This window comes from Hypomesus nipponensis, chromosome 7 (genome assembly GCF_054491055.1).
Source record: "Hypomesus nipponensis isolate SF chromosome 7, ASM5449105v1, whole genome shotgun sequence".
In the NCBI taxonomy this organism is placed as follows: domain Eukaryota; kingdom Metazoa; phylum Chordata; class Actinopteri; order Osmeriformes; family Osmeridae; genus Hypomesus; species Hypomesus nipponensis.
Window position 1 is genome coordinate 8,557,505 of NC_140367.1, and position 17,117 is coordinate 8,574,621.

A 17,117-nucleotide genomic window follows, 5' to 3' on the forward strand; every position below is an offset into this window, starting at 1 on the left:
CCCATCTTTGTCTACTGTTCTCTCTCATCTACTCAAGAGAACGCCATTCCTTGTCATTCAATAAAAAGCATGTGAGCCCGATAAGAATGTGGACTACCTCAAATACGCATTGACATTGTAAAACTCCACCACCAGACAACACACTGATCTAATCTCATTAAGTGAACAGAATTGCATTTGATGACATCTTCAAAATCACAGATAGAGCACTCAACAAAGAAGCAGGAGTTCGTGGCATTTCGTCATAGCAAAGGAATACGAGAAACAGCATGCATGCCAGCTGGCTAATGCATGAAGCATTTAAATAAGCAAGACAACTCAGATATGTTTCCCTGAGAGGCCTTGTTGACGAGTACAAACATCAGCATCTAGGGCGGCAGATAACCGGTTTCCTCATCTGCAGCAGTGGTCTGGACTGAGGCTTCCTCCTTCTGTCTTCTGCAACAACAGGAACCGTGCAGAGAGGCTGTGAGTGTTAAAGGAATGACTTATTTGCTGCCAGGAAAATGACTGCAGTTTTGGCCTTTCGTCAGATCTTTAGATTGGAAGGTTGGACCGGTCGTTAAATCACCCTCAGGCCCCCTGTCAGTACTCTACCACACAGGGGAAGCTCAACACAGAGGGCTGGGGAGGAGAGAGGAGGATAGTGGAGGAGGGAGAGCGAGGCAGGACGGGCGCGAGGAGAGTGGAGGGAGGCGAGTGGAGGATGAAGGGTGGGCGATGTTTGTGGAGGGAGAAGAGTGGAGGATAAGGGTCGAAGGATGGTGAAGGATAGAGGGTGGATGGTGGTGAAGGGAGGGAGGGAGAAGGGAGGAGGGTGTTGGTGGAGGGAGCAGGGTCTTGTGTGAGTGATAGCTGCTGAAACAAGCTGTCCCAGAGGCAGACTGTAGCCCTGCTCCTAAGAGGACGGCCTAGTGCCTAAAGGGGGATGTAAATCACCAACCTGGCGCTCGCCCGCGGCTTCCAGAGGTCTCATGTGCTCAGCCGAGGACTCAGATTTACATCAGAGTGTAAATACGCAGGGCTGATACGCACACATCGTTACCATCCTGACTGTGTTAACTTTCCATTCCTCCACAGCCACATACTAAGCTGGAAAAACAGTAGTAGAACACCCCCAGCATGTCTCTGAGTGGAAAACAAATGCACCGCATCCATAGGTTCAGCAGGCTTTTAAAAGCTTGGCTCTACAGTGGAGCCAGCTCAGTGCAGTGAAATATTGCTTTGCTGGGGGATCCTTTTTTACTGGGATTCTTGTGAGGTGTTTACACAGATGGGCTTTGTACAAGGAGCAATTTGGGTAAATGACCCTTTAAAGGTGAAACAAGGAAAAGGTCACCACCAGACTTAACACCTGCGTGCCTTGACCAGGTGTAAGACACTCTCTCATCCCATTGGTCAAAACGCCTGGAGGTAAAGTGGAGGTCAGCGGGACCGAGCGGGGGTCATCGGTCACTATAGCAACCAGCTGCATCTGGTGACCAGGTTTTGTTTTTGCTTTCAGAGTCAACATATCGCCATCAAGCCAACATCGACGATGAGGCAGTGGCCATGGAGATCCTGGACACGGCAGGGCAGGTAGGCACAGACACATGCAGGGGGTGTACAGCATTATACTTATCTTAGACCGTGACAATCGTCGACAGTGAATCAAAGAGAACATCATCAACACTGCTGTATTAGCAGTATAACCATGGCCTTTCTCCCAGCTGTTTCTCTCTTTGCTCATCACACAGTCTCTGAACACTTTCCGTCAGACTGGCTCGGGAGCAGATCCCGGCTCAGAGATGAATGTGCCGTCACTGCTGTGCGTAGGTGGACACTGATTTCCCCTGTGACACAGGCAGTCTGTGGTCTATTTTCGGTGGTCAGTAAGGTGAGGGCTGGAGTGCAAGCATGAGGGCCAGTGCAGGAACAGGTCTGTCTTTCTTTCTTTCTCTCTCTGTCTCTCTCTCTCTCTCTCTCTCCCCCTCTGTCTCTGCTCTCAGAGCTATTAAGAGGTGGGAGTAGACATAAAGACAGATGGGATTGAGGATGACGATTAAAGACATCTTGGATCTTGGACTCGGAGGCGTCTTTGTACCTCGTAAATCCCAAAGTTCAGAAGTCAGCCAGGTACAGAGGCGACTGCAGTCTGTGTTCCACTGCAGGAATGTGGGCTCACTCTAGTTTTTATATGGTCTTTTCAAGCAAATAATGTGAGATCAGAATCTCAGTGCTCCCTACAGTGAGGTTGAGACTCTGGGGATTTGCCACACGGCCGGTAAGTTGTGCTACAACAGGACAGATAGTTCTAGATTGATACAATATGAAAAGCAGCTGCTTCAGTTTGCACACGATGCTGAATATAGTGCTCCAAGTTTGTGTTGAGCAGGGTTAGGGTTAGGGTATTTTTTGTGAAGTGCGGGAGGTGCAATCACAGTCTTGAGATCACTCACTCCCTGAGGAGTGTCACTAACTTTCTTTTGTCACTTTCTTTCAAAAGAAAAATACACAAAACAAACACACGCTAGAATCCTCCATGACATTTGCTCCGAAAACAAAGGCTGAAACTCTCGCTGAAAGCCTCCATGGTTTTCTCAGGGGAGTTCAGTGCTTGCCTGCGTGTCCCCACTGAGTTCCACCGCGCGGCATGCTAAATGTCTCCGTCACTAATCCCGTCTCGCCCTCAGGAGGACACCCAGCAGAAGGAAGGCCACATGCGCTGGGGCGACGGCTTTGTCATCGTCTACGACATCACGGACCGCGGCAGCTTCGAGGACGTGGTGCCTTTGCGGAGCCTCCTGGAGGACGTGAAGAGGCCCAAGAACGTCCCGCTGGTCCTGGTGGGCAACAAGGCCGACCTGGACCACGCCAGGCAGGTGGGCACGGAGGAGGGCGAGCGCCTGGCCGCCGAGATGGCGTGCGCCTTCTACGAGTGCTCGGCGTGCGCCGACGAGGGCGGGGCGGTGGCGGAGGCGTTCCACGAGCTGTGCCGCGAGGTGCGGCGCAGGAAGGCCGTCCAGGGTAAAGCCAGGAGACGCAGCTCCACCACGCACGTCAAGCAGGCCATCAACAAGATGCTGACCAAGATCAGCAGCTAGAGGGCGCCCCTGCGCACATCTCACCGTCACAGACGGTAGAAGAACTGAGGAGGTGTGAATATGACTTTCTTTTTTTTCTTTTTTTTTTTGGTGTGCAAAATCATAGGGGGGGCGATGTTTTTCTGTTCCCACCCCGCCGATGACCCGTGGCTTTAAGGAACGTTGTTTTGTTGGTAGATGCGTGACCATGTTGCTATGCTGAGGTCACAGGTCACAGGCAGTGGAATATCTGCATTAGATGGGGAACAGGTCTCTGGGGGATGGGATCGCTTCAGGCAGTCTGGACCATGGGACTTCTTCTATGCAGCACCAGTGGTTCTGAGCCCTCTAAACAATGCTGGGAAATTCTACAAAATGGCTGTCAACACAATGTGAATACTCCAGTTTTGTAACCTATAGCTTCACCATCTTGAATGACATCAAAGAAAATGGCAAGTAAAGCTAAACAAAAAAATATAAACCGGGCTGCATAAAATGTACAGCATGCCAAGAACTCCACCTTTGTTTATCAGAAATGATGGACAAATGATTAGTAGTTTCCTCCGCCTAGTTTGTTTGTAGAAGAATGTTTTGACATGCTGTGTGGGCCCTGTGCATGTGCGTTTCTTCTCAGAGCAGCGTTGAACGATCCAGTGAAACACCAACAGCGTTATCTTTCTCTCCGATCACTGAGCCCTCCGCTGAGGCTCTCTGGCCTTCGCTTCTTGTTGACCTTCTAGAGTTTCATTAAGCCCTTATACACACAGACACAGACATCCCACCAAACACACACACACACACACACATGAACACACCCCACCACGCAAACACACGTAGCACCGCATGCACACAAACATACGCTCATGATGATGAAATCCATCATGCTATGTTAACATCAAACAAGTCTCCCCCAACCCCCATACCAAACCATGCCTCCCTTATGCCGGTTCAGAAGATGGCTGCAGATGCTATCTCCTGCTTTTCAAAGAAGAACAAGTTCACGGTGGAAAGGGGCCTATGTAAAATTATATATATAAATATATATATATATATAAACATAATATATATATTTATATATGCATACAATATATATGTGTATGTATATATGTCCGGTAATCAAAGCTTGTTCTCTTAGATTAGAGGGAATGTGATTTATTCAGTCACATTCCAGGGACCTCCCTCAATGGGTGTCATTGTACCTTTAAATGTAAACTATGTATGATATGGCCTTAATCAGTGTCGACTTTGAAATGAGACATTTTAACGATATACAACTGTAATAGTGTTTTAACTAGACACTTTGTTTCTTTGTTGTTTTGAAATGTACCTGATATGTTTCAGATTTTCCTTGTGTGGGAATCTCCCCACCTTTAGTGTGCAACTGTTCTTAAAACAACATTAAACACCCTCTGTCTATACGTCTGGAAATTGTTTTGTTTCTTTATTAATCTTCGTGTTTTGTTGGTTTGTAATGACACAAATGTCATTGCTTGGTGTTTGGGGAGTATGTTAAATAACTAAGGGGCTCATATGAGGGGGTCCAACTTCAAGACCGAAATGTCACATTTGCATACAGCTTGTCAATCACCATGAGTGATACTGTCCTACATAACTTAATGAATTACTGTAACAAGCTCATGAGAGAGATCAATGTCTAAAAAAAGCTAAGGAATCTAATCTAAACACACAGAGGCAGAAGGCAGCCCAGCTGGGTGGTGCCCTCCACAGACTCAAGGACGGCTGCCATTTTACAGTTTATTTCAGTCGCTAACAAGCATTTGTCCAAACAGTTGTCACATTTTCAAAACTCTAAACACAATTAGCACAGCGTCAGTATTTTTTGACCGTACAATTCACATATTTCATGTCTTTTTCACACAATATGCCGTCAGTGAACAAATTTCCACAACGCTTACATTGTCTTAACAGACAAGCTATACCTCCCAACAAAATGATGGATTGTTTGTGTAGTATTTATGAATGTTAACACACAACATCCCACAATAGCAAAAACAATTATCCAAACCTTAGATACAGTATAAAAACATCTGCTTCTGCAATGATATTAGTTCAAAAACAACATTTCTCAGCTGAAAAAAAAACGGACACACAACTGATATATGTTGGGTAAAGTGGGCCAACCACCAACAAAAAATTGAGAAGAAAATGATCCATTTGGCCAATTGTGTTTTGTAGGTGTCAGTCTTTGTTAAGAGTTTAGAAAAAGTATCCGAAGTATGGGTAAGCGCTTCTTAGTGATTGAAAAAAACTGTAAGAGGATCTTCCTGAAATAACTGACATGTAGCCATTGCCTTCCCAGGGCTGCACCTCCCTATAGACACCCCCCCCCCCCCCCCCCCCCCCCCCTTTGCTGGGTCCCAGGGACAGAAAGCTGTCCGTCGCATTACAGGATGAATATAGAATTCAACCAACAGAAACTCTAGAGCTTTATAGTCTTGTAAGAAGGAATGTATGTACAAGTGTATTCCTGGACACTGTGAGAAAACAGCCAGTCCCTTTACACTACAGCGGATTGGGTCTCTAAACTAGCTTACTTGACCCCCTTGATACATGAAGTCTGTAGGCAGACCATAATAGACCTGTCCGATTTCTCCTCACACCCTGAACGATGCTGTTTACTCAGTAAGGTCTTGTTTGAATGCTCGCATGTACGTGCTGAAGGACATGTGACATGTTTTCTAAATCAGCCCTCAGGGGTGGTAGCTGGACATGGGAGGACATGACGGTGCCTAAAGAAGGCTGGTTGTGGAGACACTGCAACACTGGTGACATACAGGCCATGTTCCTGGTCTGCTTTAGTGCAGGGGCGGGTGGGGCGGGCAGAGCCCCTGCTGTTATGGAGCCTATCACCCTCCAGTGGCATCACGTCCTGCTGTTATCATCCTCTCCTGCTGGGCCTGCGAGGCAGGGGGTGAACTTATCTATTTGTATTCAAACTAAAGGGGGAAGAATATATTTTTCTCCCTCCCTCCCTCCCTCCCTCCCTCCCTCCCTCCCTCCCTCCCTCCCTCCCTCCCTCCCTCCCTCCCTCCCTCCCTCCCTCCCTCCCTCCCTCCCTCCCTCCCTCCCTCCCTCCCTCCCTCCCTCCCTCCCTCCCTCCCTCCTTGTCTCCTTGTCTCCTTGTCTCCCTCCCTCCTTGTCTCCCTCCCTCCTTGTCTCTCTGGCTCTTTTTCTCCCTGTCTACCTGTCTCCCTCCTTGTCTCCTTGTCTCCCTCCCTGTCTCCCTGTCTCCCTGTCTCCCTGTCTCTCTCCCTGTCTCCCTCCCTGTCTCCCTGTCTCCCTCCTTGTCTCCTTGTCTCCCTGTCTCCCTCCCTGTCTCCCTCCCTGTCTCCCTGTCTCCCTCCTTGTCTCCCTGTCTCCCTCCTTGTCTCCCTGTCTCCCTCCCTGTCTCCCTCCCTGTCTCCCTCCCTGTCTCACACACATGGTACAGAAAGAGAGCTAACAGATTGCCTAGAACCACATCAAAAAGTATGTGTTCTTGTAGCAGCTACCTGTCCTTGAAGTCATTCCAACCACTCTGCATACTCTGATGACACATCCACACACAGGGCAAACTACTGTCAAGGGTTGCAGAGCTCTTTGATTAAGTATCGTAGTGGCAAAGTGCTATGACAGTATCTATCTGGTATGGACAGCATTATTACTCTTGTAACTGCTGTAATTTTACTCAATTAGGAGACTTGTTTTTTAGGTACAGCAGAAGGTCAAGGATCAGAAGTGTAAAGGTCTGTCCCAGTAATAAGCCCCATACATCATGTTCAGCTAGCCAATCAAGGGAAAGGCAGCTTTATGGTAAACTTAATGGCAGTAAATTTGGACAACGGGCTCAGACCCCGATGACTGCGCTGGTGAGCTGGAACTCAGACAGACAAACACATAAAAGAACTGCAAACCCTCCCCAAAAACGAAAGGATTATTTGGATAATAGATAAGACAAATCTCTTAAGCATGCAAGGCATAGCAGGAAATTCACTCTGATTGCTTGTGTGTGTTGGTGAGCGTATGCATGCGTGTGCGTGTCCACGTGTGTCTCCAACAAAAGTCAGGGTCTTAAGACCCTTGTGATGAAACGCTCTGTTGTGGACCAAGAAAAAAGGAGAAGAAAGAAAGGAAAGAAGGAAGGGATAACAGTTGTGATGCACGGAGGAAATGAAAGCACGGAGGAGAGAGGGCTAATGTTCCAGCAATAACAGCCAGCCAGGAGGAGCTTTCAGACTAGCGGTCTCATCTCCCTCAAGTAAGAAAAGTGTCCAGGCTTCTTATTTAACAACAACCTCTAAACCACTCTAGGGTTAATGTGGTGTGGTGTTACTGTGTGGGGTTGCCTGGACTGATGAAGACAAAGAAGAGAAAACGTCCTCTTCAAATCTATCTGGGTGAAGAAGGTGGTGTGTGTCCACAAAAAAAGTGAAGATGCTGCAATCATATACCTCAAGATCAACTTGACTACATTTCTGTTTTTGAGAATTCCTACTAAATCAGGCTAAATAAGACGTTTTTGCGGCTAACATGCTACAAAACAGAACAATACGTTCACTGCACTGTATATTATGCAGGGGACGTCTCTCATCCCTGAGGCATGACACTGGCTGTCCACGAGGGCTGCCTTGAAGAACATGTACACAGACGTGTGTGACAGACTGATGCTTCTTTGACACCGTTCAAACACTGTTGTGTGATGCTGTCTCAGCAGCTGGGTACTCTGACCAGCAGAACTGAGTTTCCACATTCCAGCATTTTTACTGAATAAATACACAGAGGACACCAATGAGAGATCCACACCCATAAGAAACCATCCATGGAGTTATTGAGATGTATGGCCTATCCTGCTACACTGTGCTCCTCTTCCCCCCCCCCCTTTCTCTCCCTCTCTTTCTCTACGTAGATCTCTCTATCTCTCTCCCTCTCTCTCTTCCTCCCTCTCTTTGCGGTCTGTGCAGTGAAGCGTTGCAGTTACCATGACGACCAAGGCTTTTCCCTTGTTTTAAGAATTTATCTTTTTTAATTTAGTTCTCCCTCTCTATGGTGACCAAGACACAATAGACTGGTCTGAGGTAAAGAGACCATTCTGTAACACACATACACTAATACACACAAACACTAACACACCCACCCACCCACAATGACACAAACATGAACGCTAACACTCCATGCCTCAGTGGGAGGACTTTATCAAATGAATGAAGATTGTGATGACGCATTATCAGACCTTGAGTGGTAAGAGTAGGTACTGTGAGTAGAAGGACGAGAACTGAGTTAAATATAGGCAGTACACAAATGATTTCCATTGATGCCATACTGGAGGTGGGCACTGGCATTACCAACTGCACCAAGGAAAGGTTTGCAATTGTCCTGCTACTGTGTACAGAATCTGAAACAACTTACACCTTTGTGAGACTTAAAGCCTACCTTTTTTCATTGAAAATATTCTTAAAGATAATTCCATGTAATATAATGTGTATTACTTGAGCCATTCATTTGTTGTATTGTCGTTTTGTCATTGCGTGGTAAAAATAAATACATAGCCTACATTCAAATAACTTAATATATATGTATAACACAATTGTTTAAATATTTATTATTCAATTAGGTGATTTGTAAAATGTTAAGAGTTCAAATGTTTACAGTTACAGACCCCCCCCCCCCCCCACCCCCCCCTTTGTTGCACGGGTGTAATTGTCTTTTTCAACTGATACCGTCTGGCACCTTTTGGCCTTGTTTTAAAACACACACTGGAGCCCCGTTTTGTAATGTTTCTAATATATATTAAAGAAACTTGGGTTCATCAAAGATTTATTACCTAAGTAGCAAATAAACTCGGTCAACATGTGAGTGTTGTTTGACAAGTTTGGTGTGTGTGTCTTCTACTCAGAACCTGCTGCTAGGTTGTCAAGATTGTAGGCCTAACAGATCACAGGATTTCTTTTTTAAAAGCTAGTCGTTGCTGCCCTCTGGTGTTCAGAAGTAATAACACCCCCCAATCATTACACGTCTCTCCCACTCTCTTTCTTTTTCACTTGTGCCAGTATGCGTAATACGGCCGATCAAACACATGAGTGGCTCGTTATACCGTTAGTGTTATATGGTTATTCCGTATTTCCAAAATGAAACAAAACAACGGAAACCAAGCCTTTCCCCATAATCTGGTTCTGACATCCAAAATGGACAAAATGGTACGAGGCTATTTGTCTTTTTTTTTTGCAGATAGCAGCATAAAGGATATGGAATAATCAAACACAAGAGTAAATGGCTCGTAATACCATTTGTGTTATATGGTTATTCCTTTATTCCAAAATAAAACAAAACAACGGAAACCATGCATTTCCGGACCCATCTGGTTCTGACATCCGAAATATATGAACAAATCGATATTACGCGCCTATTTTTTACATTTTGCAGATATCAGCATAAAGGATAGGGAATAATCAACACAACGATTAATGGCTCGTTATTCCATTTGTGTCTCTAAAATGACAAAACGATATTACGGTCCTATTTTGCGTTTGTCAACACGGGTTTCAAAATAGAAAAACTAATGGCCACAAGGTAGGCTACACGGACCCACAAGGTACACGGACCCTGGTTACAGTCTATGCTTCAAACTGAAACCAAAACCAAAACTAGTTACGCCATTGTCTGTTGGTAGCCTTTCTCCTACAAAAGGACAGAAGACAAAATGGGTAAGAATGTGGATTTCGTTCGGTTTTCTGTTGCTATTGTAGGCCGTGTTCACACTTTACTTATTTTTTCTAAAAAAAAGAAGTGCAAGTTTGAAAATAAGTCAAGTGTGAACACGGCCTTACATGGTTTTGACAGTGCTAGCTAAATGTCCTGAATAGGAAATCAGGAATTAAATGTGTAGCTAACTGAATTTATAATGTCGACGTGGACAAAATGCAGGTTAACCTAGGCATGGTAGGCTATAACCTAGGCCTATGTTTATTTTCTAAAAGTTAGGCTAGCTTGGCTAATAATAGCCTTCGTTTTGTTAGGAAGACTAGTGTGAAATTTGATTCCATTGACAAAATACACACATTCATTATAATGAATAGAAAAATGAAACTGAAAATATGCATTAAAATAATGTTGAATGCAGAAAGAACACTAACAGTTCACTTGTTCCATTTCCCAGCTGTAAGGATTATCCTGGTTGGATCTAAAGGATCTGGTAAAAGGTCTTCACAAAGGACCATCCTGGACCTTAAACAACCTCAATCCAAACTCCAGAAGGCTGAAGGTGAGGTATCAGGGAGGACGGTCACTATAGTAGATACTCCTGGTTGGTATAATGACCAATCCTCGAAAAAGACTCCTGAACTGGTGAAAAAGCAGATTGAGTACAGTGTGCTGCTGTGTCTCCCTGGACCCCACGCCTTTTTCCTGGTTGTAAATGTTGAGATCCCGTTCAGAGAGGGAATGAGGAAATCTGTGGAGGATCACATGGAACTACTGGATGAGAGAGTCTGGCATTACTCAATGATACTGTTCACCCATGGAGACCGGCTGGAAGACAAAACTATTGAGGAGCACATTGAGAGTGAAGGAAAGGCCCTCCAGTGGCTTGTTGAGAAGTGTGAAAACAGGTATCATGTTTTGAACAATATCAACATAGAAGACAGATCGCAGGTCACAGAGCTGCTGGATGAGATTAAGAAGATGGTGGCAAGAAAAAATGTGGAGTCATTTTACAGAGTGAAAGTGGAAGATCTGAAGGACAGTGAGGATGAGATGGTGGAGGAGGACTGGGCATTCTACAGAGAGATGACACAGGGAAGGACGACCAGGAAAACTAACAGTTTTCCATTTGTACCTCCAAGTTGTAAGTAGAAAAGTTTATTTTTTAACATTGGTATTAAGTTTATCTTGCCACAATGTTTTTTCTTGTGAGATATTTTGTAGAATATATGTAAAGTGAGATTGTTGAGTATGTAAAAAAAAAAAACATTTAGTTGTTGATTTAAATCAGATACATTATGTAAATGTTTATTACATATAATTGAGGGTTATGCATGTCTTTTTTCCACAGTGGAAAGGGAGAAAATATCTGAAGTAAGCTCTCAGTGCACCTCGGATTTCAGCTCGTTCAAGTCAGCATCAAGAAGAACACTGACCTCTGGATACAGATCACAGAAGTCAACATCAGAATCTGTCTTCAGTTCTGATAGTGGATCATGCAGTTACAATCTCAGATCAATGTGTAGATCTGGGCTGCGTTCTCCGATAACGATGGATCTTATGTTAAGAGGGTTCTCTACGACCAAAAGACTGAACCATCGTTATTTCTTACGTGCGTTTCCCCTCGTACGTTTTATGTCGTAGGTGGTTAAAAATAGTTCACATGATTTGCACATAGCCTAGCATGAAAGGCTAATGTGCATACCATTTGATTACAGTTTTTATCGATTGCTAACACACATTTTTTGAAAGCTTACCCCGATTTCTCAAAACTCTAAACACAAACCCCAAAACCACTCACACAAAATTCAAAACACTTCATAACTCCTGCAAAATGCTACTTTGGTTTCAAATAAATGTTATGTCACCTCAAAATGGTATTTTGATTTCATACAACAAACACAGACTATTATTTGAGTAGACTTTTCAAGCATTGATTGAACACTGATGTACTCAAGTGAAAACACTACGATGAATGGGAAAACACCATGTATGAAGGCCTTATCAGGAGCATTTTGCCTTTTCATGTTCAGTGATACCATAGGCTTACTTAGGCTTAGTACATATTGTTATACTGTAAAATGTAACTGTAAAATGTTTTTACTCCAATATGAAACAACACACAAATGTACAGTAACAAAAATATTTATTTGTTTCAAAAGTGAAATAAAGAATAGGCCAGTACAGCCAACAACAAAGAAGAAAAGTAAAATTTAAATATATATACTGTAAAACACTGTAAAAAAGGAGGACAAAATAATTAGGCTGCATCCTGTCTTCGGATCCTGTCTGGCCAGAGGACCTCATCAACATCACAGGCTATGTTCTCTCTGGCCAGACAGCGGGGAAAGTAACGCGTGGTGTGGCGAATCCAGCCCTGAAAGGCCTCAGGGGCTATATTGCCACATGCCTCCTCCATGGCCTGTATCAGGGGCATCTGCGCCTGCGGATTGCGTTCATATACCTTCCATCTCCAGGCAGAAAAAAACTCTATTGCATTTAGAAATGGAGAGTTTGGTGGGAGGGGAAGCACCAAAAACCGTGGGTGGTTGGTGAACCAATTGTGGATCAGAGCAGCCCGGTGGAAACTTACATTGTCCCAGATAACAACATACCTGGGATGCTCTGCATGGACTATTTGGTCGGGTGGAATAAGTGTGTTGTTGAGTGTGTCCAGGAATATGAGGAGACGGGCAGTGTTGTAGGGGCCAATGATTGAGTGGTGATGGAGGATGCCGTTGTGGTTTATGGCAGCACACAGAGTGATATTCCCTCCCCGCTGGCCAGGGACATTGATAATGGCGCGTCGTCCAATGATGTTTCTGCCCCTGCGCCTTGTTTTGGAGAGGTTGAAACCAACCTCATCAATATAAATAAATGTATTCGACTCCTCAGCTGCCTCTAGCTCAAGAACTCTCTGAAACAAACATGACAATATTACAGTAGTTATCAGAAATAGGCCTACACATTGACAGTGAAGTGAAAACACTTGAAAATACTGTAACATTGAATTGGATTACAATATAGTCCACTAATGTGTCAGTGCTACAGTAATATGACGCAATCAGCTGTAAGAATATATAGAGTAAGACTTACTTGCACATAGTCATGGCGCAAATCTGTGACTGTCAGAGTTTCTGTAGAACGGCACTCTGTATATCTGCTTCATTCTTAGTGCGTTCCGCCTCAGAACACGGTCCACTGTAGCCTGGCCAACTGTGAGAATGTTGGGGAATGTGACTTGGTCATTGATTATTGTATTCCTTATTTGTCTTATGGTTAATGCGTTATTTGCCACAACCATGTTGACTATTGCTGTTTCCTGTGCATCTGAGAAGGTACGCTCCCTCCCAACACACCGGGGTAACCTTTCAGTTTTGCAAAATGTACAAATACAGAACAATGGAAAATACTCTAAATACAAAAATACAACCGTTTTTCTGTCATAGTAGGCCTAGTATTTCTTACCTATTTTCTCTCCTGAACGTCCGTATGATGGATGCAACAGAGTAGCGGCTAATATTTGGTTGCACCCTCTGGCCTGCCTCCTGCATGGTCAAACCATGGTTCACGACATGGTCGACCACTGTGGCCCGAATTTCATCAGTGATTACTGCTCTCCTTCCACCTCTTCCTTCCACCTCGTCCGCCTGCTCGTCCTCCTCTTACCCTTACTCCTCTGCCTCTCTGAAATGCTTGTGCTTCCATGTCGTTCATTGCTCTCCAAACCAGGAGCTCACCTATGTCCCTTATATTGCTAAAACCTTGATTATAAACTGCACAACAGCCTTGGAAATTGAAGTTTTATTAATTGAATAACAATGTTGTTCTGAAAACAAGGAGCTTTTGGCATGGATGAAGTGTTAAAAATAAAGAGGATTGTGTGTAGTGTTGTGGAGACTGTGTGGTTTACCAATTGAAATCTGTGTTTAAAGCAGATAATTGTGTGTTGTGTTTTGAGGAAAGTGTGGCTCGCAATTGAAATTTGTGTCTAAAGCAGCAAAATGTGTTTATAGTTCAGCAGAATTGGTTAAAAGAGTTGACACATGAGTTACAAGTTGTGGTGATTGTGTCATATGTTCCTATTTTTGTGTGTTAGCAATCGATAAAAACTGTAAAGGCGTGTGTAGTCTAGTAGTTCATTGAAAAATATCCCAGTTTTAGTTTAACTTCTCATCTCTTAACAAAAGTTTTTATAATGTAGGCCTACTCTAAGGCTTTTTACTATGTTATTTATTGAAACATGTATACTGGTATAAATAAAAACTTTGCACTATGTAAAAAGTTGTTTGCTTTATTAACATAAATGTTGACATCAAAAGAACAAAATACATGAATTACAGAAACACGCACATGATGCATCACACTTCATACATACACAGATCAGCCAGACAGTAATACTACACAAGAACTTACATCGGAGGCACACCAGGGTCAGAATTCATGCCACACTTACACTTTTACACTACAGAGCATACAATAATATCTGCCATCCAGCAGGAAGTTACCATGAGAGAACATAACAAAGAAGACAGTCTGGGAGGTAAATTGAACACATCAGTTATACATTTACGCAATAAGTCTGCTGTCAACCTGTCAACATAATTAAGGTGAGGTTACGCTACAGAATATTCATGTGTGTAGTCAGGCTTATTGAAATATGTACTTGTTTTTTCTTTTGTTTGTAGAAGACAGCTTCACAGTAAATCTTTCAAGGTGTATTGCCCTTCACTATTCATTGTAATGACATGCAGATGTTTAATGAACCTTGAGTCGCCTTTGAATTCTTAGCAGTTCATCACTTAATACCAGTTGAAATGTGTAGTAAAATCTAATGGCTAACAGGAAACGTAACATTAAATATAACATGATTTATGATTATTGCACTTTTTTACCACAATGTTGAGAAATGCTGAAAGACAATCTAAAGATTTGTTGTTGCTTGCCAGTTTAAGGACAGCAAAACTTTACTCTGATTCGTCTTGTTTGATCAGTGCTACTGGGAACACTGAAAAGTCTGCTGGACTTTTGGTAGTTACTGGATGACATTTCCACCCTTATGAATCAGCGTTTTCTGTGGCTCTACATTGTGAGTAAAAAAAAAGACAACAGACACTTGGATTTATCAATCGATGAATAACAGTAATAACAGAGTAATACAAGCAGAAGTGATGTGAGGAATAATTAACCAGAGTAAACATGAACTCATTTGCGTCACAGCCTCATAGGGCATCACTGCTCCAGAACGACATCATATTCCCAGTACGTCATGGCTTTTTATGGCTTTTCATACTGAAGTATTTATTACTTAAAGTGGTTGACAAATCTCATCAAGAATAAAACAAAATAGATACTTATTTAAATGGTCTTAAGTCTAACAGGCAATTTGGTCCTTTGTGACACAGTGTCCAAGGCAAAAGAAATGACATCTAGAACTGTAAAATAAAAATCATCCAGCATAAAGTAAACATTTAGAATTCCTTAATGGGGTTGTTGAGTGCAACAAAAACAATCCACGATGTATAAATTGTACCTCCTTAAAAGTAATACTATTATTGATGCTAGCCAGAGAGCATAGTGCAACTTCAAGTACAATTTCTGAAGACAAAGAAGGTGGTTATTAAGATAATTCAATAACTACATTTATACTTACAAAATGTCAAATTGAAATTCTAAAATAAAATATTCTGTATGTCAAAGCAATGCACCAAAAAATGGACACAGTCATTATAATCAATCTGTCATTTTCCAGAAGAGATTGACATGGAAAACTGATTGCAATGAGGTAAAACCATGAGATTCATATTCAATTCCAAACAGATTAGGATACATTAACATATTTACGTTGAATTCATTGTCATGCACTTATCACTGTTGTTCAATGGGACATTCCAGTAGATTAGGAAAGCCCCAATTATATCGTATTCATGGTAGGAGAGTTTACAGTAAGATAATGTAGTGATGTTTCACAGATACCTGCCTTCCAGGAGTCATCACTGACTTCAGATATCGACAAAGGGATCTCTTCTAGCTCCCAACGCTTTAACAGAACCTGCTTGATACTGTTCCACTTGCCTTTATTACATATGGAGGACTTTTCCCTGTTACAATCATTATCCGATCACATTCTTTACCTTTTACATGGAATATGGGTTTCCACAACTATGTTATAACACTGGCTTACGAACAGATGTTGGATACTTGTACGTAGTGCTATTTACAAAGATAGGTCATGTAGTAACTACTAATGGCTTCAGGGGAAAGATTTTCCTGTAATGGAAGACAGTATTTGCGGCTCCTTAGATTGCATGTGTACAGGTACTGTGGCGGTTATCCTGACCTAACAAAATGGGTTTCTGGTTTTATCAAAAATACTTTGGTAATCATAGGCCCAGGTGAAATTACATTAACTACTTGCCAGCCAACTAGATATGGCAATTGTTGTATTTTTGATATGTTGCCATCAATAGGATAGACATCGCTATTGAACCTATCAACATTATTAGTTATAATTTCTAAATACTGTGATATTGCCTAAAACAGAAAGCCATGTTGGTCAAACTACATGAGGAAAACACGTGTGCCTTTAAAATTAAAATAAAATGCTAATCTTACTAAACATTTCTAGGGCACTTTTTTGACAACAGGACAGATGCAAAACAATTACACCATGCGCTGCACAAAACTCCAGACTAATGTAATTGTCGGAACCTTTCCAACTGACATTTTTTCAATAAATATGCAACAGGGTGGAGAACAGGAAGTAGGAAACAGGAAGTGGAAGGTGCTTCCTGTTTGGAGTGAGACCTGTGATGACAGACTGGGCCTCCCTCCTGGAGCCATGGCTGCTGGTGGAAGAGTCTTGAAGAGGGTGTTAGTCGGAGAAGAGGCTAGCGAAGGACTGGCGTAGGCTGCGGATGGTCTCTGCCTTGGCCTCATCATCTGTGGGATTCCCCTTCACTGTGTCTGTGATATTGAAGGTGTTGGTCAGCGACTGGGATTTACTGGAAGAAGAATTGTGGGAAAAACAAAACATATATTTTGTTTGTTTCTTATTGTGTCCACATCAGTGTCCCAGCTCACCTGCACATTTTGTTCTCACAGCCACAGATATTGCCATTTTCTACCCAACAGAAAACAACCCCAAATTACCTGATCAATTTCTCATACTGTTATTAACACTTGTTCTATTCAAGAAAGACAGCAAATGAGTTGAATGTCTTTCTATAGACTGTGTCTGCACAGTGATCATACAGGCAGTGCTTCCAGCCTGTTGTAGGCTAATGCTGCTTGGTACATCATTGTGCTGTATACTGCTGAGTATTAACCACATAAACCACATTTAACCACATTTATTTA

At 42.9% G+C, this 17,117-nt stretch overlaps 3 protein-coding genes across 5 annotated transcripts in view; 2 read left to right on the plus strand and 1 right to left on the minus strand.

The window, feature by feature from the left end:
- The window catches only part of rerg (RAS-like, estrogen-regulated, growth inhibitor), a 28,844-nt gene extending 24,364 nt beyond the window's left edge, over positions 1–4,480 (plus strand). Inside the window, exons 2-4 of one of the 2 annotated variants that reach the window (XM_084702099.1) lie at positions 1,505–1,578; positions 1,989–2,115; positions 2,673–4,480. In XM_084702099.1, coding sequence (XP_084558225.1) covers positions 2,023–2,115; positions 2,673–3,083 — 504 coding nt within the window. In that variant the 5' untranslated portion in view covers positions 1,505–1,578; positions 1,989–2,022 and the 3' untranslated portion in view covers positions 3,084–4,480. The remainder of the gene's footprint in view (positions 1–1,504; positions 1,579–1,988; positions 2,116–2,672) is intronic. The other variant, XM_084702098.1, reaches the window with a different exon arrangement.
- A 4,897-nt stretch (positions 4,481–9,377) lies between these two features.
- Positions 9,378–14,008, plus strand: LOC146276613 (GTPase IMAP family member 9-like). The gene is made up of 3 exons (XM_084701009.1): positions 9,378–9,763; positions 10,216–10,902; positions 11,110–14,008. Exons 1-3 carry the CDS (start codon positions 9,760–9,762, stop codon positions 11,400–11,402), a joined length of 984 nt encoding a protein of 327 aa, XP_084557135.1. The 5' UTR covers positions 9,378–9,759; the 3' UTR covers positions 11,403–14,008.
- Positions 14,009–14,051: 43 nt separating this feature from the next.
- The window catches only part of syn3 (synapsin III), a 64,312-nt gene continuing 61,246 nt past the window's right edge, over positions 14,052–17,117 (minus strand). For both annotated transcript variants that reach the window (XM_084702068.1, XM_084702067.1), the window contains exon 13: positions 14,052–16,762. In XM_084702068.1, coding sequence (XP_084558194.1) covers positions 16,633–16,762 — 130 coding nt within the window. In that variant the 3' untranslated portion in view covers positions 14,052–16,632. The remainder of the gene's footprint in view (positions 16,763–17,117) is intronic.